Source organism: Notolepis coatsorum (assembly GCF_963971535.1).
Source record: "Notolepis coatsorum genome assembly, chromosome: 4".
NCBI classification, from domain to species: domain Eukaryota; kingdom Metazoa; phylum Chordata; class Actinopteri; order Aulopiformes; family Paralepididae; genus Notolepis; species Notolepis coatsorum.
The window spans coordinates 5,297,707-5,321,569 of NC_140168.1; the positions used below are offsets into that span (position 1 = coordinate 5,297,707).

The 23,863-nt window shown below is 43.7% G+C and overlaps 1 protein-coding gene across 1 annotated transcript in view; it reads left to right on the forward strand.

The window, feature by feature from the left end:
* Positions 1-23,863, forward strand: part of atp9a (ATPase phospholipid transporting 9A) — a gene marked incomplete at its 3' end in the record, with an annotated part of 158,607 nt that overhangs the window by 105,554 nt on the left and 29,190 nt on the right. Inside the window, exons 22-25 of the mRNA XM_084313334.1 lie at positions 1,282-1,390; positions 2,618-2,675; positions 19,369-19,572; positions 22,388-22,420. Of these exons, the coding sequence (XP_084169460.1) occupies positions 1,282-1,390; positions 2,618-2,675; positions 19,369-19,572; positions 22,388-22,420 (404 nt within the window). The remainder of the gene's footprint in view (positions 1-1,281; positions 1,391-2,617; positions 2,676-19,368; positions 19,573-22,387; positions 22,421-23,863) is intronic.

Below are 23,863 nucleotides of genomic sequence, written 5' to 3' on the forward strand. Positions count from 1 at the left end.
TAATAAATAATATATCCTTCTTAGCAGACTTCTTAGCTTAACATCCCAGGGAACTAATGGGATAACTGGGGATGTTGTTTGCTCCTGACAAGAGTCTCAAAGTCTGGGGTGACGGTAGACAAAGCAACTCTGAGGTCATGCTCAATGTCCAATCTGTTCCTCTGCTTTGTCTTCAGCTGGACCAGAGCTGAGAAGCCACTTTCACAAAGATAGGTAGTGCAAAAAAAAAAAGTATAAAAAATATATATATATATTTTTTTTTCTTTTTTTACGCCGCATCGACGCAAAAATTCGGCGTCGACACGTTTTTTTTTTTATCCACTTTTTCTCCCATTTTTCTATATTTTCTCCCATCCCAATTTCGTATCATCCAATTCAACCCTCTCCTGTCACGAACGCTGTTTCTTGCCTCCCACAAGCCGGCTGCAATGTGGACTAAGTCATACATAGCACCGGTACTTGAGGTAACAGCAGTCGCATCTTTTCACCTGCGCAGCTCGATCTCTCAGTGGCGAGGAGTAACGCGTGGGAGGCTCACGCTGCCCCCGACACTTCCTGATTCTACTGCGCAGGCGCACCAACCGACCTGTAGGAGTCGCTGTCCACAACGCCCGATCCCCACCCATCAGTTTCCCACCCCCTAATACGGCCAATGTGTATTAGTACGGACGACCAGCTAAACTGAAAGCAAATGTGGAGCGCTGGGCTCGAACTGACAAGCCCAGCGTCTCCAGCATTTCGTGGCGAGCGCCTTGCCCACTACGCCACGTAGCCGCCCACGGCGTCGACACGTTTTTATGATCGACGTCGTCGATTATGTCGACTAATCGTTGCAGCCATACACATGACTAAGTTAACCCGGACCTGCGCAAGCTGCTGCGCCAAAAGAAGTACAACGGGGCTCTATAGAGAAACCATGGCACTCCCCCCGGACTAAAAGTAGTTTCAAACGAAAAACGGCTAGATGTAATTTTGCCAAATCGGCATGGCTGTGAGTGAGAGTCTTTCACCTTTTACATATCTAGCTTTGGCATGGATTTGGATTGTTTAGATCGCTAGCATGGCTAACAAATGCAAATATATTGTAGTCTGCCTGGTTGTTCTGACCAGGATTACGCTCCTTTCTGCTTCGGGTCTTCTGCGCGTGCATATTTGTCATGATGACGTCGTCGGCGACCAGGACTATAATAACCATGGCATCCTGTGACAACTATACAGAGATGTGGTTGAAATACCGCAAAGCGCGAGGGTCAATCTGACGGTGAGGGGTCTCTGTTTCAGCTACTCCACCATCTACACCATGTTCCCCGTGTTCTCCCTGGTGCTGGACAAAGACGTGAAGTCGGAGGTCGCCATGCTGTATCCAGAACTATACAAGGATCTCCTGAAGGTATTCAGTCCATGGCCGCCCGTACGCAGTGGTGGAAAGTAACTAAGTATTTGTACTCAAGTACTGTACTTAAGTACAATTTCGAGTATTTTCATTTTAGGGAACTGTATTCTTTTACTCCACTACATTTCAAAGGAAATATTGTACTTTTTACTCCACTACATGTATCTGAACCCATCAGTTACTAGTAAAACTAAAATGTATGAAGGTTATTTTCTTTCACATTTGAAACCTGTCAACTTCAAGAGGACGTAATCAGAGCTGCATAACTGGACCACATACCACTTTAACACAACCTTTAATCAGAGCAGCATAACTGGACCACATACCACTTTAACACAACCTTTAATCAGAGCAGCATAACTGGACCACATACCACTTTAACACAACCTTTAGTCAGAGCAGCGTAACTGGACCACGTACCACTTTAACATAACCTTTAATCAGAGCAGCATAACTGGACCACATACCACTTTAACATAACCTTTAATCAGAGCAGCAGAGCTGGACCACATACCACTTTAACATAACCTTTAATCAGAGCAGCATAACTGGACCACATACCACTTTAACACAACCTTTAATCAGAGCAGCGTAACTGGACCACATACCATTTTAACACAACCTTTAATCAGAGCAGCCTAACTGGACCACACACCACTTTAACATAACCTTTAATCAGAGCAGCATAACTGGACCACATACCACTTTAACACAACCTTTAATCAGAGCAGCATAACTGGACCACACACCACTTTAACATAACCTTTAATCAGAGCAGCATAACTGGACCACACACCACTTTAACATAACCTTTAATCAGAGCAGCATAACTGGACCACACACCACTTTAACATAACCTATAGAGGTCAATGGATCGAGGATTGAATTCTCCCAAGCACTGGGATACACAAACCTTATGTAGAATGCATACTTTTACTTTAGATACTCAAGTACATTCAATAGAAATACTTTTACTTAAGTAGAATTTTAATGGATGACTTTGACTTTTACCAGAGTACTCATTTATCTGGGTATTTCTACTTTTACTTAAGTAAAGGAACTGTGTACTTCTTCCACCACTGGCCACGTGTGATGTAGGCTGTGGTAATACCTGTGTTTATTAAAGCAGAACCACCACAGGATCCAGACTAACTTTGAACATAAACACAGTTAATATAGATGATGAAACTAATGTCTCAACCTTGTTTATTTCTTCCCCCACAGGGTCGACCACTCTCCTTCAAGACGTTTCTAATATGGGTCCTGATAAGTATCTACCAAGGTATGAAGAATTGATCGATTATACTAGGGCTGACCCCTATTAGTCGATTAGTCGACTAATCGGTCGAAAGGAGCCGTAGTCGACTGCCAACCTCTTAGTCGAATACAAAAGAAAAAGAAATAATCTTTTTTGTATAATTTTTTTAATTTAATTTTATCATTCTTTCCAAAAGAAAAGAGGCCTAGAAGCGTGGCTAACGCTAATGGCACGCATACCAGAGAAAACAGGCACAGAGGCACTGAAAGAGGATTTCACCCATCTAATGAACACACTAGACTAGACAAATATCAAGATGTATCCATCAGTGGACCAATTGCATGCTTTTGCAGAGAACAAGAAGCCTTCAGTCGACTCCTTCAGACATAATATATATATATATTATATATATATATATATATATATATATATATATATATATATATATATATATATATATATATATATATATTTTTTTTTAGTCAACTAATAGTCGACTATCGTCCAATTTCATCCAATCATAGTCGACTATCCAAATCCTTAGTCGGGGACAGCCCTAGATTATACCGGCAAACCGATGTTTTGACCGGGTATCTGCAGGGTATTAAAAAGTATTACATTCATAATTCTCAATTTAGGGCCTTAAAAAACTCTACTAGGTCTATCCGAAAATCCCTGAACATGATATTGCATTGGTTTGATAGATATTAGTTACTGGGTATTTCAAAGTACCTCATATTTGGTGCCATTTTGAAGCTAACAACTAGGGCTTTCCAATGATATAAAATAAGTGTGTGATTATCATCATAATTTGTATTATTATGGTTCATATGTAGTTGCACTTGAACTTGTTGAAATTAAACTTGGAAGATACAAATTTATTAAATTAACTTTCCTTGATTATGATTTATGTATAATGAATGGAATGTAGACAATCTTGTTGGCAATATAGAACAGCTGACAGATTAGAAATAGCATCTATTTTTCAAAGTTATTAATTAATTAATGAAACTAGATTAGATAAAAAAAAAAATTAAAAATATTTGTTTTACATATTGTGATGGTAATTATACAACTTTCATGTGTGTGTTAAAAATTTTCTTCAAACTTACCCCATTGGAAGAGTTGGGGTATTCAAAAGTCTTGCATTTCATTTGCACAGGTATTACATTTTTGGGGGGGGTCACTCCGGCTGTCGGGAGATGAAATAATATTAAATATATTAAATGTTTTTTGCGGGGCTACCGGGGGAGCTTGGTGCGTCTGCCGAGAGCTAGTATGGAACATGCAGGAATTTAAATTAGTGTACATGTGTTGTTGTTTTTTTTCTAGTATGGTTGTGAAATTGGTATTATATTTAGCTCTAAGTGGTATTAAAAAGTCGTACATTCAACTTGTTGAAACCTGCAGATACCCTGTTTGATTTATTGACACAAGGCAAAGTTTGTCATCTACAAGTTTCAAGTTTTGTTTTATTTGTCACATATGAGGTACATGTACCGTACATTCAGTGAAATGCTTGGTTCTCTATGAGCCCCTGATAATGTGCTTCATACAGTAAAAAAAAAAAAGTCCCAACACTATACAAATATACAATATACAAACTAAATTACAACCTAAAGTACAATGACGTAAAAATACAGACAATGAGGTACAAAAATGCTAACTCTTTTTATTTTTTTAATGCAAAAAATTTGGTATGGATGTAGTGCAAATCTTTTAGTAATAAATAGATAAAATAAGGTGTAGTGTTCAAAAGAGTTTGAAGTGTCTAAGTGAATGTTAAGGTGAATGTTTAAAGTAGGTGAGTGGGTTAGTGTCGCATAGAGTCATTGAGCTTCCTGATGGCCTGGGGATAGAAGCTCCTTCTGAGTCTCTCTGTACCGGCCGCGTGTAGCTTTTCTCCAACCCGTCCGTGTTTCCGGGTTCCCGTTTTGCGCTCTGATTGGCCAGGTCATGTGACATGTGCGCCAATCGTGGGACGGCAAGTTCTGCGCCTATTTCCGGGTCGAACAGCCTGCAAACTATACCTAACGCCTAGTTTATCACTGGTTAAGCTTATAGGCGACTCTTTCCAAGTTGGTTAAGGTTAGAGTTTAGAATCCGGGCAGGCGTTCTATCGCCATGCTCTAAGACAAACTCTAACCTTAACCAACTTCGAAAGAGCGCCTAAGCTTAACCAGTGTAGAAACTTGCGGTCCCACGATTGGGGCGTACATGTCACATGACCTGGCCAATCAGAGACGCGGAAACACGAACGCGTTGGAGAAAGGCTTCAAGCGTACCGGCCATGAGACTCCATTGGCCATTGACTGCCAGAGTGGAGTGAACTCAACCTTGATGACTTGGACCTGGACTAGGGTAATGGGGACTCGACTCGGGCTCTCCTTTGGTGACTCGAACACTGGGGACTCGAAACTCCACTCGGACTCGAGATTTAGTGACTCGACTACAACACTGGCCTGGGGGATAGAAGCTCCTTCTGAGTCTCTCTCTGTACCGGTCATGAGACTCCGGTAGCGCTTGCCTGGGGATAGAAGCTCCTTCTTATTTTATTTATTATTATTTTTTTTTTTTTTGTCTTTTTCCCCCTCCATTTTCCTCCGATTTTCTCCCATCCCAATGTTAGTCGTATGCCAATTCCCAGTCCCTTCCTGGTCGCTGCGCACTTACCCCCCACAGTCAGATCATCTGGGAGAGTGGAGGCTACCACGTGCTTCCTCCGACACACGTCCAGCCAATCACCGCTTCTTTTCACCTGGCAGCGCGGATTCTCATCGAGAGGGCGTAGCGTGTGGGAGGACCACACTATCCCCCTCAAGTCCTATTCGCGCCTCCCGACCGAACTGTAGGAGTCGCTGTTTACAACGACCCGGACCCACCCCGCCAGCTTCTCCCACCCTCTAATACAGCCAATTGTATTAGTGCAGACGGCCAGCCAAGCTGGTGACAACCCCGGAGCTGTGAGCTGGATTCGAACAGGCGAATCCAGCTCACAGCTCCGGGGTTGGTGACGAACGCAATCTCCGCTCGGCCACCTAACCGCCCCGGATAGAAGCACCTTCTGCGTCTCTCTCTGTACCGGCCATGAGAAGCTGTCCTCTCTGCACGCAGCTTCCTCTCAGCCCACCCGCTTCCCTCTTAATTGCCTGCAGAGTTTATTTATGTCTGCGCTGCTGGTTGCATGTTGAATATCCTGAGGTGCTTTAGCTTTTCCAACATGGGCCATTTGTTTTGCAGAGGCGTGTTCCAAATGCATCCGACGCTGCTGCACCCTTAACGGCTTCTGGCCACCGCTCTCTCCCTCCCTCCCTCCCTCCCTCTCTGTCGTGACAGGCCACGCTTGTTGACTGTCAGTGTTTTGACGAGGGTTTCTTTAGTAGGGATTCATTACAGTGGCTTATATCTTTTGCAGAGAGAGAGAGAGAAAAGAGTTGTTATGGACTTTACTAACGTGACATACATGTACATGGACTTTGTGCTTATGGGCTGTCTGTAGGTCTGTCTGTGACCTGTCTGTGGGCTGTCTGTGGGCTGTCTGTGACCTGTCTGTAGGTCTGTCTGTCTGTCTGTCTGTCTGTGACCTGTCTGTAGGTCTGTCTGTGACCTGTCTGTAGGTCTGTCTGTGACCTGTCTGTAGGTCTGTCTGTGACCTGTCTGTAGGTCTGTCTGTGGGCTGTCTGTAGGTCTGTCTGTGGTCTGTCTGTAGGCTGATGAGAATGCGACATTTGTGCAATAATACAAGTCATAAGAGTAAAGACATAGGTATATGTACATGATTTTTTCAAAAGCATGGTAAGACATGCTAAGGTCCTGCGATAGTGCAATACACTGTTAGCTACGGATGGGGCACTGGGTCTTATGTACACTACTATACAATGCTATACTATACAATCTACAGTTATACTACCGTAATTCCTCTAATAGTAACCCCGGCTTGTATTTGTTTCAACTGTAGCGGATACCAGGCTTGTATTAGGAGGAGGCCTGTATAAGAGAGAGGCCTATATTTCTAATTTTCAAACCGATCATAATGAATAAATCAACATTTTGTGTCAGTTTGAACCCGGTTCATTTATTGAAACCAAGTACTGTATGAAATACGGTAGTAAACAGTGCAATTACAGGTGGTCAAAAAAAGTAAAATAAAGTAAAATAGTGCAATCACAATACTGGTATAATAATAATAACAACTTCGTTTTATACAATTCTGAGGTAGGCTTACTCTCTTGGTAAACATTAACACCATACCATTATATGGTATTTACTGCACAGCCAGGCCAGCATATAACAACAATAACAAAATATATTGCCTATGGTAAATCCATTGAGGGAAATACCGTAATTCCTCTAATATACATGAAACCCGGCTTGTATTAGGAGGCCGGCTTATAATTGCTTAGCTCAACAGCGCACCCGGTCATTAATAGAGACCCGGTTTTTAATTGAATACCGGTTACTATTAGAGGAATTACGGTATGTGTTCTTTATGCTAGCTTGCTATCCATCTATTTACTATACAAGAACCACTCCTGTTCTTGTTTTTAAAGTGACCTTTCATTGTGTAAAGTGACCACCATAGTGTGAGCGTGTGCAGCATATGTGTGTGTGTGTGTGTGTGTGTTCATGTTAAAGTGGCTGCTAGTGTGTGGGCGTGTACAGTGTGTGTGTTGTGTGTGTGCTTGTGTGTGGAGACTGGAGAGTGTGTGTTCAAGACTCTGATGGCCTGGCAGAAGCTGAGCCGAAGTCTCTCTGTCCTAGTTGCTGGTGTTCGCAGGCGTTTGCCTGACTGTTGTTGGGGTGGTGGGGGTCTTTCATTATCCTGCAGGCTCTGGATTTGCACCTCTTGTTGTATAGAACCTGCAGGGGATGTAGCGCAATACCCGTGGTACGCTCGGCTGAGCGCACCACTCGCTGTAGGGCCTTCTTCTCCTGTGCCTTCTTCTCCTGTGCCGTGCTGTTTCCATACCAGGCAGTGATGTTTCCGGTCAGGATGCTCTCTACAGCTCCGGAGTAGAAGGACTGGAGTATCTTCCCCGATACTCTGAACTTCCTTAACTGTCTCAGGTGGTAGAGGCGCTGCTTCGCCTTCTTTACGACTGAGTCTATGTGTGTTGTCCATGTCAGATCCTCTGAGATGTGGACTCCCAGGTACTTAAAACTGCTCACCCTGTCCACGGTAGCCCCGTTTATCCTCAGTGGTGTGTGTGTGTCCTGCTGTATTCTCCTAAAGTCCACGATCAGCTCCTTGGTTTTACCAATGTTCAGGAGCAGGCTGTTGTCCTGACACCAGCGTGCCAGTACCTCAACCTCCTCCCGGTAGGCCTTCTCGTCGTTGTCAGAGATCAGCCCCACCACCACTGTGTCGTCCGCAAACTTCATTATGGAGTTGGAGCTGAACTTGGCCACACAATCATGTGTGTATAGTGAGTACAGCAGGGGGCTCAGGACACAGCCCTGGGGGGACCCAATACTCAGGGTGATGGTGTTGGAGGTCTGACCCCCCCACCCTGACCGCCTGGGGCCTTTCACTCAGAAATCTCACTGTATGTGGTCTGTCTGGTCTGTCTGTGGTCTGGGCTACTACTGGGACACTTAAGGCATTTGAATTGAAATCATTAACACTTTGAGTGCCAGCCACGAGAAATCTCGTTATTTCATGCCATGCGTTGAGTGCCAATGACGAGAAATCTCGTTATTTAATCGTTATTGCTTTTATTAGCGATATCCATTCATTTATCATCAATCTAGCCTCACGTTATCATTGGGACTGTCTATGAACTCGAACAGGGAAAATACCACCCCCTATCGTCTCCCGGATGGTAATGCACCCATTCCTATTATCACGGAATCTTTTTTTTCTCCTAGTAATTTCCAAAAACGTCCGTTTTTCAAAACGGTATCAAACGGAAATGTACTGATGAAAAAACAATCCGTTTCGTACATGTTGACTGCAAGCAAGTCATCGATAAGCGACGGGCGTTATTAGACACATAGCCATAATATAGAATATAGAAATAGCTCTGCGAAAATCATGAAATATCGGAAAATCTGTCCAAAAAGGCTGGCGTTCAAGCGATACATAGTGCGCCCCCCTGCTGGCACTCAATGTGTTAATGACAACAATTATACACTGCTTGTCATTTCATCATATCGTTACGTAAGGTTGCTATGGTAACAGTGATACATTTCAGTAGCCTCCTGGTACAGCATGTACGGGGTTCCCAAACTTTTCAGGCCGGGACCCAGAAAATAAGGCGTCAGAGAGCCGCGGCCCAATGCACATCGTCAGGCTTTTTTTTTTTTTTTTTTTTGCCAGGCGACCGATTTTTTAAGCCAAATATCACTTCAATCCTATTAAGTTAGTTCAAGTTAGTTATTCATTTATATGTGCTATTTATGAGAGGGCTAACTTGTTGCAAAATAATAATGATAATAATAATAGCCTCATTAAAATACTATTGTTGCTTCGGTTGTTTTCAGCGTTTTATGTGCATAATCTGTTATTTAGTTTGAAATGTTCGTTGAAATAAGTAGATTTTTCGTTTTTGTTTATTTATTAAGTTAATATAAAACCATATAGTCACATTTTAGAATACAATAGAATAGAATTTTAGAATACAACTAGAAACACTGTCCTGGCCTGCTTCTAAGTTCAGTGGCCTGACAAAAAAAATTTAAATAATTTTTTTTATTTTTTATTTATTTTTTTTAATCATCTCGCGGCCCTCCCATGGCTGCTCGCGGCCCACCTTTGGGTCGCGACCCCGACTTTGGGAACCACTGCAGTAGCACACGACCATGCTTTTTTTTCATAGCTTGTGAATCTCCTGTTGGCCTGGTGTGGGTCGGGTCCAGGAACAGGGTGTTCTGGTTCTGTTGGCCTGGTGTGGGTCGGGTCCAGGAACAGGGTGTTCTGTTGGCCTGGTGTGGGTCTGGTCCAGGAACAGAGTGTTCTGTTGGCCTGGTGTGGGTCTGGTCCAGGAACAGGGTGTTCTGGTTCTGTGGCTCTTTAACAAGATATTTGTCAATGTGGCTCCTGAGTCGGGGGCCCAGGGGGGATTATTACCACTGGTCTGGAGTCAGTGTTTCAGCCTGACGGATGCACCACAGAGCCCGTAGCAAATGTTGTGTGGAGTGGTGCTGCATTTTCATAATTTCATGGTCATTTTCCATGAAATGCTATTTGACATGATGGAAATAACCAACTGAAAAAAATTTAACCCAAACATTTCGGTCAAAATATTTATATATTTTTTTTAATATAATTTTGTTAATTTAATTCGATTGTCTCGCTTTAAATCCCTGCGTGCTGAGACTTTGCTAAAAAGTTGACATGATAAGGCGGCCGACTTAACAGAGCTGGGCAGAATACAACACAATATGGAACGTTTGTTATGCTATATTATTGAACTAGCGTTGGCAGAGAACAAGCCTGAAGAGAAAAGTCACCGCTAGCTGGTAAACAACACCATCACCATGGCAACACCGTTAGCTAGCTCGCTGGTAAACAACACCATCACCATGGCAACACCGTTAGCCAGCTCGCTGGTAAACAACACCATCACCATGGCAACACCGTTAGCTAGCTCGCTGGTAAACAACACCATCACCATGGCAACACCGTTAGCTAGCTCGCTGGTAAACAACACCATCACCATGGCAACACCGTTAGCTAGCTCGCTGGTAAACAACACCATCACCATGGCAACACCGTTAGCTAGCTCGCTGGTAAACAACACCGTCACCATGGCAACACCGTTAGCTAGCTCGCTGGGTAAACAACACCATCACCATGGCAACACCGTTAGCCAGCTCGCTGGTAAACAACACCGTCACCATGGCAACACCGTTAGCCAGCTCGCTGGTAAACAACACCATCACCATGGCAACACCGTTAGCCAGCTCGCTGGTAAACAACACCATCACCATGGCAACACCGTTAGCCAGCTCGCTGGTAAACAACACCATCACCATGGCAACACCGTTAGCTAGCTCGCTGGTAAACAACACCATCACCATGGCAACACCGTTAGCTAGCTCGCTGGTAAACAACACCATCACCATGGCAACACCGCTAGCTAGCTCGCTGGAGAACAACACCATCACCATGGCAACACCGTTAGCTAGCTCGCTGGTAAACAACACCATCACCATGGCAACACCGTTAGCTAGCTCGCTGGTAAACAACACCATCACCATGGCAACACCGTTAGCTAGCTCGCTGGTAAACAACACCGTCACCATGGCAACACCGTTAGCTAGCTCGCTGGTAAACAACACCATCACCATGGCAACACCGTTAGCTCGCTCGCTGGTAAACAACACCGTCACCATGGCAACACCGTTAGCTAGCTCGCTGGTAAACAACACCATCACCACGGCAACACCGTTAGCCAGCTCGCTGGGTAAACAACACCATCACCATGGCAACACCGTTAGCTAGCTCGCTGGTAAACAACACCATCACCATGGCAACACCGTTAGCTAGCTCGCTGGTAAACAACACCATCACCATGGCAACACTGTTAGCTAGCTCGCTGGTAAACAACACCGTCACCATGGCAACACCGTTAGCTAGCTCGCTGGTAAACAACACCATCACCATGGCAACACCGTTAGCTAGCTCGCTGGTAAACAACACCATCACCATGGCAACACCGTTAGCTAGCTCGCTGGTAAACAACACCATCACCATGGCAACACCGTTAGCTAGCTCGCTGGTAAACAACACCATCACCATGGCAACACCGTTAGCCAGCTCGCTGGTAAACAACACCATCACCATGGCAACACCGTTAGCTATTAGCTCGCTGGTAAACAACACCATCACCATGGCAACACCGTTAGCTAGCTCGCTGGTAAACAACACCATCGCCATGGCAACACCGTTAGCTAGCTCGCTGGTAAACAACACCATCACCATGGCAACACCGTTAGCTAGCTCGCTGGTAAACAACACCGTCACCATGGCAACACCGTTAGCTAGCTCGCTGGTAAACAACACCGTCACCATGGCAACACTGTTAGCTAGCTCGCTGGTAAACAACACCATCACCATGGCAACACCGTTAGCTAGCTCGCTGGTAAACAACACCATCACCATGGCAACACCGTTAGCCAGCTCGCTGGTAAACAACACCGTCACCATGGCAACACTGTTAGCTAGCTCGCTGGTAAACAACACCATCACCATGGCAACACCGTTAGCCAGCTCGCTGGTAAACAACACCGTCACCATGGCAACACTGTTAGCTAGCTCGCTGGTAAACAACACCATCACCATGGCAACACCGTTAGCCAGCTCGCTGGTAAACAACACCATCACCATGGCAACACCGTTAGCTAGCTCGCTGGTAAACAACACCGTCACCACGGCAACACCGTTAGCTAGCTCGCTGGTAAACAACACCATCACCACGGCAACACCGTTAGCCAGCTCGCTGGTAAACAACACCATCACCATGGCAACACCGTTAGCCAGCTCGCTGGTAAACAACACCATCACCATGGCAACACCGTTAGCCAGCTCGCTGGTAAACAACACCATCACCATGGCAACACCGTTAGCCAGCTCGCTGGTAAACAACACCATCACCATGGCAACACCGTTAGCCAGCTCGCTGGTAAACAACACCATCACCATGGCAACACCGTTAGCCAGCTCGCTGGTAAACAACACCATCACCATGGCAACGTGCTGTCCTGTCTCTTCCGCGTGATTACGAAACCTAGCCGCATTTCTCGGAGACGCTCTCTGATTGGCCGACGCCTGTTTCTATCACCGGTTAAGCTTAGGCACTCTTTCGAAGTTGGTTAAGGTTAGAGTTTGTCTTAGAGCAGGGCGATAGAACGGCTAGGTTTCGTCGTCACGCGTCTCTTCCTTGTCCCATATTTATGGTCTCCTTCCTGTGACGTCCTGAAGGAGTCATTACTGACCAATCGTCTGCATCCATGTCAACTAGGGATGCTCGATATTGGCTTTTTTACCGATACCGATATTCCGATATTGTCCAACTCTTAATTTCCGATACCGATATCAACCGATATCAACCGATACCGATATATGCAGGGTTTCCCCCCCCCCCAAAATGTTTTATAATTTCAGGTAACTAATAATTTCACTGGATATATATATAACAAATATTGTTATTGTTTTTAAATTTTTTTTAACCGATACCAATATTTTCCGATATCACATTTTACTGCCGATATCGGCCGATAATATCGGTCGGCCGATAATATCGGACATCCCTAATGTCAACGCAGCATTATACCTTTTGAGAGACTCTGAAATCATTACACTTACATTTACATCTACATTTAGTCATTTAGCTGATGCTTTTATCCAAAGCGACTTACGAGTTCTGTACGACGAGTCATCAGGAAGGAAGGGCACAACTCTATCAGCTGAGTAACAATGTTCATCAAAGTGTTGAGTGTTACAGTGTAGGTTAGTTTATTAGGACAAGTGCATGACAGTAAGGTTGGTTAGGGTTCGATTTATTTTTAATATTTTTTTTTTAAATTCAGATAATGGTTGAAGAAGTGCGTCTTTAGTCGACGGCGAAAGATTGGACGTGTTTCGGCTGCTGTCCTAACTGGGGTGGGTAGTTCATTCCACCATTGTGGGGCAAGGACTGAGAATAGGTGACTTCTCTTTGATGACCCTCCCGGAGCTTGGATAGGAGTAGGTCTGAGGCGGCCAGAAGACGCAGAGCGTAGGGGTCTTGAGGGTGTGTAGTTAGAGACCATTGACCGGAGGTAGGCGGGAGCAGTTCCCTTTGCCGCACGGTATGCCAGGTCGAGGGCCTTGAAGCGGATTCGTGCAGCAATGGGGAGCCAGTGCAGGTCCCTAAGAAGTGGGGTGACATGGGCCGACTTCGGTAGGTTTGAGATCAGGCGGGCCGCTGCGTTCTGAATGAGTTGAAGAGGCTTGGTGGCAGTGGCCGGGAGGCCAGCGAGCAGTGCGTTGCAGTAGTCGAGGCGGGAGATGACTGTTGATTGGACGAGGAGTTGGGTGGCTTCTTTTGTCAGGAAGGGGCGGTTCCTTCTGACGTTGCTCAGGAGGAATCGGCAGGTTCTGGTTAGGGGTGGACGGTATGGTCAAAAATGTATATCACGGTATAATTTGAAGCATAGACGGTAACGGTATATATCACGGTATCAGTGTTTCCGTTAGAATAATTTTTTTTGCCTGATAGGCAGGCTATATAAAGAATGACATCCTCAAGGCATGTAGAGTTATAATATTTTAACTTAAAACTAGGCTACTTTTGCGTATACAGTCATTATATTCCAAATAAAATAAGTCGAGACTCCGTGCTGCTCCCAACAGTATGCAACTGCAGAGCCGCAGAGTAGGGGCGCAATACATAGTGCAATACTCCAATTCAGCCATTGGCAATTCAGCGGTTGGGTGGGGGGCGCTGTTGAGCGGGCCTGTGACCGGACCTGAAAGCTAGGGATGGGTACCGAATTCGGTACTTTTGAGGTACCGAACCGAAACACGTCGGTACTACCGAGTATCGAATCAAGTGAGAAACCGAAAAAAAAAAAATTATTAATTTTTTTTTAACTTTTTTTTTTATTTTTTTAAATTTGTTTCTTTTCATGTCAACGTTCACACGCACAATATATGCTTACCTAGGATTTGACTTGATTCAACAACAAAGCAGTCGGAGCAATGACAAGCCGAAAACTGTCGAAATTGTAGTTATTTGAAGTTTGGATTTTTTTTTACGACTGAGGTAGGTAAATTAAATTTCTTGAGACTAAAGTACCGAAAAAAGGTACCGTTGGGTACCGGTATCGATTCACAGGTACCGGTACCGGTATCGGTTCAAATGTGAAAGGTACCCATCCCTACTGAAAGCGCCCCTACTCTGCGGCTCTGCAGCTGCATATGCTTCTCGCAAAATCCAGCTTCCAGCTCCCGCTGCCCAGCCGTCGTTATCAGAACACGACACACATATCATAATGTTCACAGCAAACTGTAGTTGATCACCAGGTATGTTTTATTAACGTAGAATAATTCATATAAGAAAAACGATAGGGAAATCTCTTCCCTTTCTCCACTGGTTAAAAATGCCAGGAACTGAAATTGAAACTTGCTGTGCGCCGCAGTGATATGTGTTTATTATGAAATGACAATTGCGTGTTGACACGCCCACTGCGCGAAGCCTCCAAATAACTTTTTCCAGTTTGCACATATCTATTATCTATGACTAAGGGGCCTTTCTCACTCACCTATTGGGATCGAATCACTGCTCCCGGGAACGGGGGGGAGTGTTCTCACTCAGACGGACACACCCCTTTTGGGATCGAACCGGCGCTGATTCGTTTTACCCCCCGCTGAACCTGGGACAGTTGGATTAGGTGGTTTCGGATTCGGGCCAGTGGGAGCGGGGGGCGTGACACACACAACGTCGTTACTGTCATGCTCAGTGCTCACAGCTCAGTGGATGAAAACATGAAGCCACGTTACAAAGCACAGCACTTCTGGCTCGCATTAGGCCTGGCCATTTTTGTTTGCCATGCTATTTCTATACATTGGTTTCTTGTTTGAATGCATTTATTTCTATTAGACCAGTGGTGCCCAACCAGTCGGCCGTGGTCGACCAGTAGATCAATGACATGTAATATAATTGCCACGAGCGATGGGATAATGTTAGCTGCTGGACAGGCTAAGCTAACTAGCGTTAGCCGTTAGCTTAGCGTTAGCCATTGCTGTATACTATACTTTCTTGTTCGAATGCATTTATTTCTATTAGACCAGTGGTGCCCAACCAGTCGGCCGTGGTCGACCAGTAGATCAATGACATTCAATATAATCGATGCAGCAATGTTACTAGTAAAAGGCTAAGCTAACTAGCGTTAGCCGTTAGCTTAGCGTTATCGTTAACCCTGCAAAACGCTCAAAAGCGGACTCTACAACACCATCCATTCGTGATAAAATGGGGTGGGTTATATTGACAAGGCTTGACAACAGAGGTTCAAATATAACTTCATATTTATTGGTTATTTGTTCATTTTATATCAGCATCCAGTCTCCGCCGTCGTGTTAAGACACTTCCTGTTTACATTTTCGAACGTGACATCATCGCCTACGGCAAGCGTAAACGCTCAAAAGGCAAACCGTAAACAGAACCCGGAGCGAACCAAGACTGCAGTGTGTACACAAACTAGAGGGGGGAGAGGGAGGGGGGAAGTTCGCATTAGATCTCGGAACGGGCTAGAACGGAATGGAATGGAAACGAATATAATGAGTGAGAAAGGCCCCTAATTCTATCTATTTTTAGGGGCAAATGCAGTGAAATAGTCGCGCTGTGGTTACATGACGTCATTGCTATTTTAGAGCTGCTCTACCGGTTACAAGGTATAGTCAAAATCCATACCGTAGAGCAAATTCATACCGTTTATACCGTATACCGTTTATACCGTCCACCCCTAGTTCTGGTTGTCGCTGCGATGTGAGCAGAGAAGTTCAACTGGTCGTCGAGGACAACACCAAGGTTCTTGGCAGTCGGGGACGCGGTCACAGCTGCATTCTCGACTGTGATGGAAAGGTCGGTCAGGGGGGAGGATTTGGCCGGCAGGTGGAGCAATTCTGTTTTGCTTAGTTTGAGGTGGTTGGTCGTCATCCAGGCGGAGATGTCGGATAGACAGGCCGAGATCCGCTCAGAGACGTGGATATCTGAGGGAGGGAAGGAGAGGAAGAGTTGAGTATCGTCGGCATAACAATGGTAGGAGAAGCCATGAGACGTGATAATGTTACCCAGTGATTTAGTGTAGAGGGAGAAGAGAAGGGGTCCTAGGACCGAGCCCTGGGGGACACCCGTCCGCAGGGGGCGGGTGGCCGACAGAGTCCCTCTCCATGACACTTGGTAGGAGCAGTCATTAAGGTATGATGACAGCCATGTCAGCGCAGAGCCAGCCACTCCCATTCCTGCGAGGGCCGCGAGGAGGATCTGGTGGTTGACTGTGTCGAAGGCTGCAGATAGATCTAGGAGAATCAGGACAGAGGAGAGGCCTTTCGCTTTTGCTAAGTGAAGTGCCTCTGTGACCGCAATGAGGGCTGTCTCTGTGGAGTGGCCAGTCCGGAAGCCTGACTGATTAGGGTCTAGGAGGTCATTCTGTAAGAGATAAGCAGTAAGTTGGTTGGATACAGCACGTTCAAGTTAAGTACAACACATGCCCTGGAAATGATAATTGTCTATCTTGACATTATGGTCCAAAATTAGTTATTTCTATAATGTTGCAGTGAGTAGAGTTAGATTTTGGACAATGTTTCTTCAAGTTAAAATGACCCTGAACACGAGACAGAACACTCATACTTCCACGTCTCTCACGAGGTGGATTTCATTTGACTCCGCGAGAGAGATGTGATGTGTCTTCTGGTGCATAAGTTCTGCCGGCATCAAAACACACGCTCTGTCTTAGGAAGTGTTCTGTGGCCCCGCTTTAAAACGAGGTCACAATAACAATCGGCGAGGTGGCGGAAAAAAAGGAGTCGAAAAAATGTGGAAACGTGAAAAGCGGTCCTCTTCCTCCTCCGAGGGGAAACCCCCCGGCTGGACGTGGATCTCCTTACTGTACGTTCATAATCCTGGAGACATACGACGTCTATTTCTACTCTGTTGACATACAGTATTGTATTTCAGTCGCCCGCGTTTGGCCTAGTTCAGTTTTTTTTTGCTGACGAGGGCAGCGAGCAACAATGTGCGTCTCAACCACGACGGCCATCAGTGAAGTTCAGGGTTGGTTTGAGCTTGAATTGTTTTACATGTTATTATTAGTGCCGTCAATCGATTAAAATATTTAACTCTATTAATCGCATGATTGTCCATAGTTAACTCGCGATTAATCACAATTTAATCGCATTTTCTTTTTTTTTTACCATAAACTGATATTTTTCCAGTTTTAATACTCTTATCAACATGCGAGTCAACAAATGCTTGCTTTATGCAGCCATTTAACACAAAAGGATGACCCTCATGCATTGCAAATTTGCATCAAATTCAAAACAGAGTGATGCACAAAATAACTTAAAAGAAAATAATAATTTAAAACAATGAATAAAGTGCATGAAATAATAGGGGAAAGAAAACATTGGGAACTTGTTACATTAACCCACACAAGGGCTGAGAACTCTCCCAGCTCTCTTTCTCTCTTGCCCCTTCCTCATCTCTCTCACCCCCCCTCTCTATCTCTCTCACACACACACACACACGCACACACACACACACACACACACACACACACACACACACACACACACACACACACACACACACACACACACACACTTTGAGTCAGAAACCAACATAGTATCAATGAGAGTATCAATAATACACCTGAGTGAAGTCTAATAAAAAAATATAAAAAGTTTAAAAAAATATATATATATTTGAAAAAGTTAATCTTGAGTTAAAAAAAATAGTGGCGTTAATAGAATCGGCGATAACGCGTTAATACTGCGTTAACTTTGACAGCCTTAGTTATTATTCATGATGTTCTTGAGGGAGAGAGGGGGGGTGTGTGATTAATCAGCCCTTGTGTGGGTGAATGTAACAAGTTCCTAACGTTTTCTTTCCCCTATTATTTCATGCACTTTATTCATTGTTTTAAATTATTATTTTCTTTTAAGTTATTTTGTGCATCACTCTGTTTTGAATTTGATGCAAATTTGCAATGCATGAGGGTCATCCTTTTGTGTTAAATGGCTGCATAAAGCGAGCATTTGTTGACTCGCATGTTGATAAGAGTATTAAAACTTGGAACTTGAAAAAGATCTGTTTAAGGTAGAAAGAAAAAAATGCGATTAATTTGCGATTAATCGCGAGTTAACTATGGACAATCATGCGATTAATCGAGTTAAATATTTTAATCGATTGACAGCACTAGTTATTATTCATGATGTTCTTGACTAAGGAGAACCATCTCATTGTTATTTAATGTGTCATTCTACTAGGAGTCATGGAATCTGTCGACTGTCGACTCATCGATTTGTTGATTTAAATGACAACTCTATAAACTTGTGTCTTACAGAAGGAGCTCTTTGAAACTAGAGCTTACAAGAAATGTGCTTATACTTATTTCTTTATTTCTTGTGGGGGAAATAACTCAACTGAAAAATGCATAAAAAAGACGACTAATTGACCTTCCAGAATCTCTGTTGACTACTGCAAAACCAGAGAGAGATGTCAGATGTTACCATTTAAGCTGGAAATTCTAGCGTCATAGCAGCATGGGGGGAGGTGAGGTACAGGTATGGGCAGGGTAATAGCAGAGAGACATACATACAGGCAATACAATCTTATCTGAATATAAATGAGAAAAAATAAACAGTGTAAACAATATAATTAACTCTGGATATAAAGAAAATTGACAAATAAACAGTGTAAACAATATAATTAACTGAATATACAAATAATGAGAACAAATAAACAGTATAAACAATATAATTAACTCGGAAAATAACATTTTGAGAAAGATTAAACAATATAATTTGACTGAATATAAAAGTATGAGAACAAATAAACGGTGTGAACAAAGTTACATTTAGTCATTTAGCTGAACACTCTTACAAGTCAGCATGAAGGGCACAACTCTTTCAGCTGAGTAACAGTGTTGAAACTTGGGTGCTGCAGTGGTGTTGAATGCAGTAAGAAGAAGGTGTCTCCATCATCTCCAGCTGCTCCTCGTCTCTCCCCAGGCAGCATCATCATGTACGGGGCCATGCTGCTCTTTGAGTCGGAGTTCGTCCACATCGTGGCCATCTCCTTCACGGCTCTCATCCTCACCGAGCTGCTGATGGTGGCGCTCACCATCCAGACCTGGCACTGGCTGATGATCGTGGCTGAGCTGCTCAGCCTGGCCTGCTACGTGGCCTCGCTCGTCTTCCTGCACGAGTTCATAGGTGAGTGAACACACAGACAGACAGACACACAGACAGACAGACAGACAGACAGACAGACAGACAGACAGACAGACAGACAGACAGACAGACAGACAGACACACACACAGACACAGATTGACAGACACACAGACAGACAGACAGACAGACAGACAGACTGACTGACACAGACAGACAGACAGACAGACAGACAGACAGACAGACAGACAGACAGACAGACAGACAGACAGACAGACAGACAGACAGACAGACAGACAGACAGACAGACAGACAGACACACAGACAGACAGACACACAGACACACAGACAGACAGACAGACACAGACATACACAGACAGACAGACAGACAGACACACAGACAGACACACAGACAGACAGACAGACACAGACATACACAGACAGACAGACAGACAGACACACAGACAGACACACAGACAGACAGACAGACACAGACATACACAGACAGACAGACAGACAGACACACAGACAGACACACAGACAGACAGACACACACACACACACACACACACAGACAGACAGACAGACAGACAGACAGACAGACAGACAGACACAGACATACACAGACAGACAGACAGACAGACACACAGACAGACACACAGACAGACAGACAGACAGACAGACAGACACAGACAGACAGACAGACACACAGACAGACACACAGACAGACAGACACACACACACACACACACACACACAGACAGACAGACAGACAGACAGACAGACAGACAGACAGACAGACAGACAGACAGACAGACAGACAGACAGACAGACAGACAGACAGACAGACACACACACACACAGACACACACAGACAAACAGACACACACACAGACACATACACTTATTCTTACCGTATACGTATAATCCATTTATAATCCCTATATACCTACTTATACACCTGTATATAACCCATAAGTCTATATGATAGCATGTACAATAGTGCTGTATATACTGTACATATTTATATATTCATATTTACCACATATATATATATATATCCATATCTGTCTGAATATACCTGCATATAATCCTTCTGTATACCTACTTATACACCTGCATATAAACCATATAACTGCATGATAGCATGTACAATACTGCTGTATATACTGAATATATATATTTATTCTGACCATATATATATATCTATCCACATCTGTCTGTACATACCTGCATATAATCCTTTTTACATATCTGTAGACTCTATATCTACATCTGTACATATCCCTTACCTACTCTTACTAGTTACGCTGCTGGCCAGCATGACTTACTACCATAGTGTCTTTTATACCTGTATCACTGTACATATTAATACTACAACTCTATATACATCGGATTAGCACTATTACTCAGTAGTACTCATTTATATATCTTATACCCAGTTTGCACTTTGTTTGCAGTTTGCAGTTTGCACTTTACTGTTACATTTGCACTCTGGTTGGAGGCCAAACTTATTTTCATTGTCCTGTACTTGTGCCGTATGATGATGACTCCAGTTTTTATACATAATCAGATTGTTTTTAGTAATACTGTGCACGAGCATTACACTAGAGGTTCCAGTAGTGGGCAGCTTGAATTGCCAGGTCCTAGAACCAGCGCTTTGGGGAGATCTTTTATTTTTAGAGCATTAACTCTTTGGAATGGCCTGCCTCGGAACCTCTGCTGCATTTACAGTAGATTCACTTTTTAAAAATAATCTTTAAATTGTTTTGAACCCTGTAAAGTAATTTTTTGTTTTTGTTTTACACTAATGTAATTGTAGCTATCTTAATTGTTACAGTAGTTTCATTATGCATTGTGTGTACTGACTTTTAATAATTTAGTTTTTGCAATAGTGATTGTTTTTGTATGTTTTTTGTGTGTGTGTGGACCCCAGGAAGACTAGCTGGTTGCTATCGCACCAGCTAATGGGGATCCCTAATAAAATCAAATCAAATCAAATCCAATACTTAGAACAGATTACATAGTAGGTTGACGATGTAGGCTATTATTGAAGCTCCCTTTTGTCTTTCTGATGGGTATATATTGCAATGAATGATACTGTAAATGTTATTAGTTGCTCTTTGAAGAGAAAAGATGTAACGTTAGATATTTATTTGTTTGGTGTAGACGTATGGGTAACTGGGTTTACAAAACTCTCAAAATGTGTAAAAAAAAAAAGAAAAAACTGAATTTGTTGAGGTCCTAGTCTGGGGGAGGGGAGGGGGGGTCTGGCCTATAGAGGATTTTTGTTTTTCTTGTTTTTTTTTGTGTCTTTGTTTATATTGATTTTTAATTTCTTTCAGGGGGGGGGTGGTTTAATTTGCATCTATTTTTATGTAACTCGGGGAGGGGGGGCAGTTGGCAGCATTTCCTTTTGTATGGTTGTTGAACTGTTGAACTGATGCTGTAAAACTGAAAAAAAAGAAAATACCAATAAACATATTGTTTAAAAAAAATCAAATCAATACATTTGAATCTAATGTAATCTGAAACACGTGCGTCGCACAAATGCGCGTCGTCGTCGTCCCCCCCCCCCCCCCACACACACGGAGTGACACTTGTACGGCCCGGGAGACTTCGAGGACATGTCGTCTGTATGGACGACGCCGGGCCTCAACCGGTTTCAGAGCGGCCTCTGATAGATTGATGCCATCATGGGCTTTTTTCCCCCGACCTTGAAACAGTACGTCAGCATCCAGCCACCCCCTCACGCTGCCCTCCCCTGGTGCCCCGTTAGGCCTGGCAGGCCGCGCCGTTAGGAAGGCTAGAGGTGAACGACCAACCCTCACGCTGCCCCCTCCCCTGGTGCCCCGTTAGGCCTGGCAGGCCGCGCCGTTAGGAAGGCCAGAGGTGAGCGCGGTTACACTAAAAACTGTGGCCGGAGTATGAGAGAGGAGGAAATGCCAAAGGGGCTTCTGTCTGTTCCTGCCGCGTCGGCCGCCGTGGTGGTTTTCACCAAAAGCCAAAGGTTTATCACCGAGAAGAAGAGAGAGCGTCCTGGAGTTTGGTTAGGAGAAGACAACAACAACACGTGGTCAGACACGCCCCCTTCTCTCTCCTCCATGTCACTGAGGGACACATTTATGGTTCATATATTTTTTTATTCAGCACAAAATCAAGACGGTACAGATATGCAGATATATTTTACAACTAGTTCTCAACCAACATCCTGTCTGTACAGTGTCATTAAGAGACAGCTATGCTTGGGGAAGGGGCGTAAAAATAAATACATAAATAAATAAAATAAAATAAAAAATATATATATATATATATATATATATATATATATATATATATATATATATATATATATATATATATATATATATATAATACAAAAAACAGGTAAACCAGAATATACTACATGTGTGGATCAAACCATTTTAAAAAGAAAATGACAATAAAATGGGGAATAAGATAGAAAATAATAAGATGAAAATAAGTAATGCGTTGCCTTTATAGGGCCTATAGGAACACATTTATAGCCGTTAAAAATCTTAAAACCGAAAAATGACTTTGACCGAGGAGAGTCACACAGCGTCGGTGTTTATATTAGTCTATTGTGTTTTCTTTGTTGTTATAATTATGGTTGATTTGTTTACTCGATCCGCCGGGGGGGGGGGGGGGGGGGGGGGAGTTAGTTCCACCACATTGAGACTTTCCAGCGGTTTATTTTTGGGCGTTTATGTGGGGTGGTGTGGAGTTCCATTCCCCGTCTACAGTCCGGGCCACTGAGCTCTGCGACTGACTGGAATGTGGTCGAGCGGCACCCGCTTTGGACAGAGTTCCCCGAAGAAGCTGCGTGGACTAAAATTAGATGTTGGGAGACGTATTTAGAACCACGTCGTGTTGCTAACTCATTCACGCTGCGGCTAGACCTTTTAAAAAGAGCTCCCTCTGCATTACCGCACGTGGGAAAACTCACGTTTTTACAGATTTGTTAGAGTCAACGAATCGATTAGTCAACAGATCCTATGCGTATTGATCGACTAGGGAAGTATAATGATCGGGGAACGTGTCACGATAACCATGCTATATTCAGAATCGGAAAGGTCTTTATTGCCAAGTAGTTTACACACACACAAGGGATTTGATTTGGTCGTTTTTGGTGCAAAATTAACGGACGGACAATAACGGTAGAATCAAATAACGTGGAATATAAACTAAATTAAAATAGAAGCACAATAGAATATAATTATAAAATAGGCCAGAGTGTACAATTGTGCACAATGTGATCAAGTATATGCACAGAATAAAAATAACAATACAGTGGGATGGAATATTCAGCAGGGC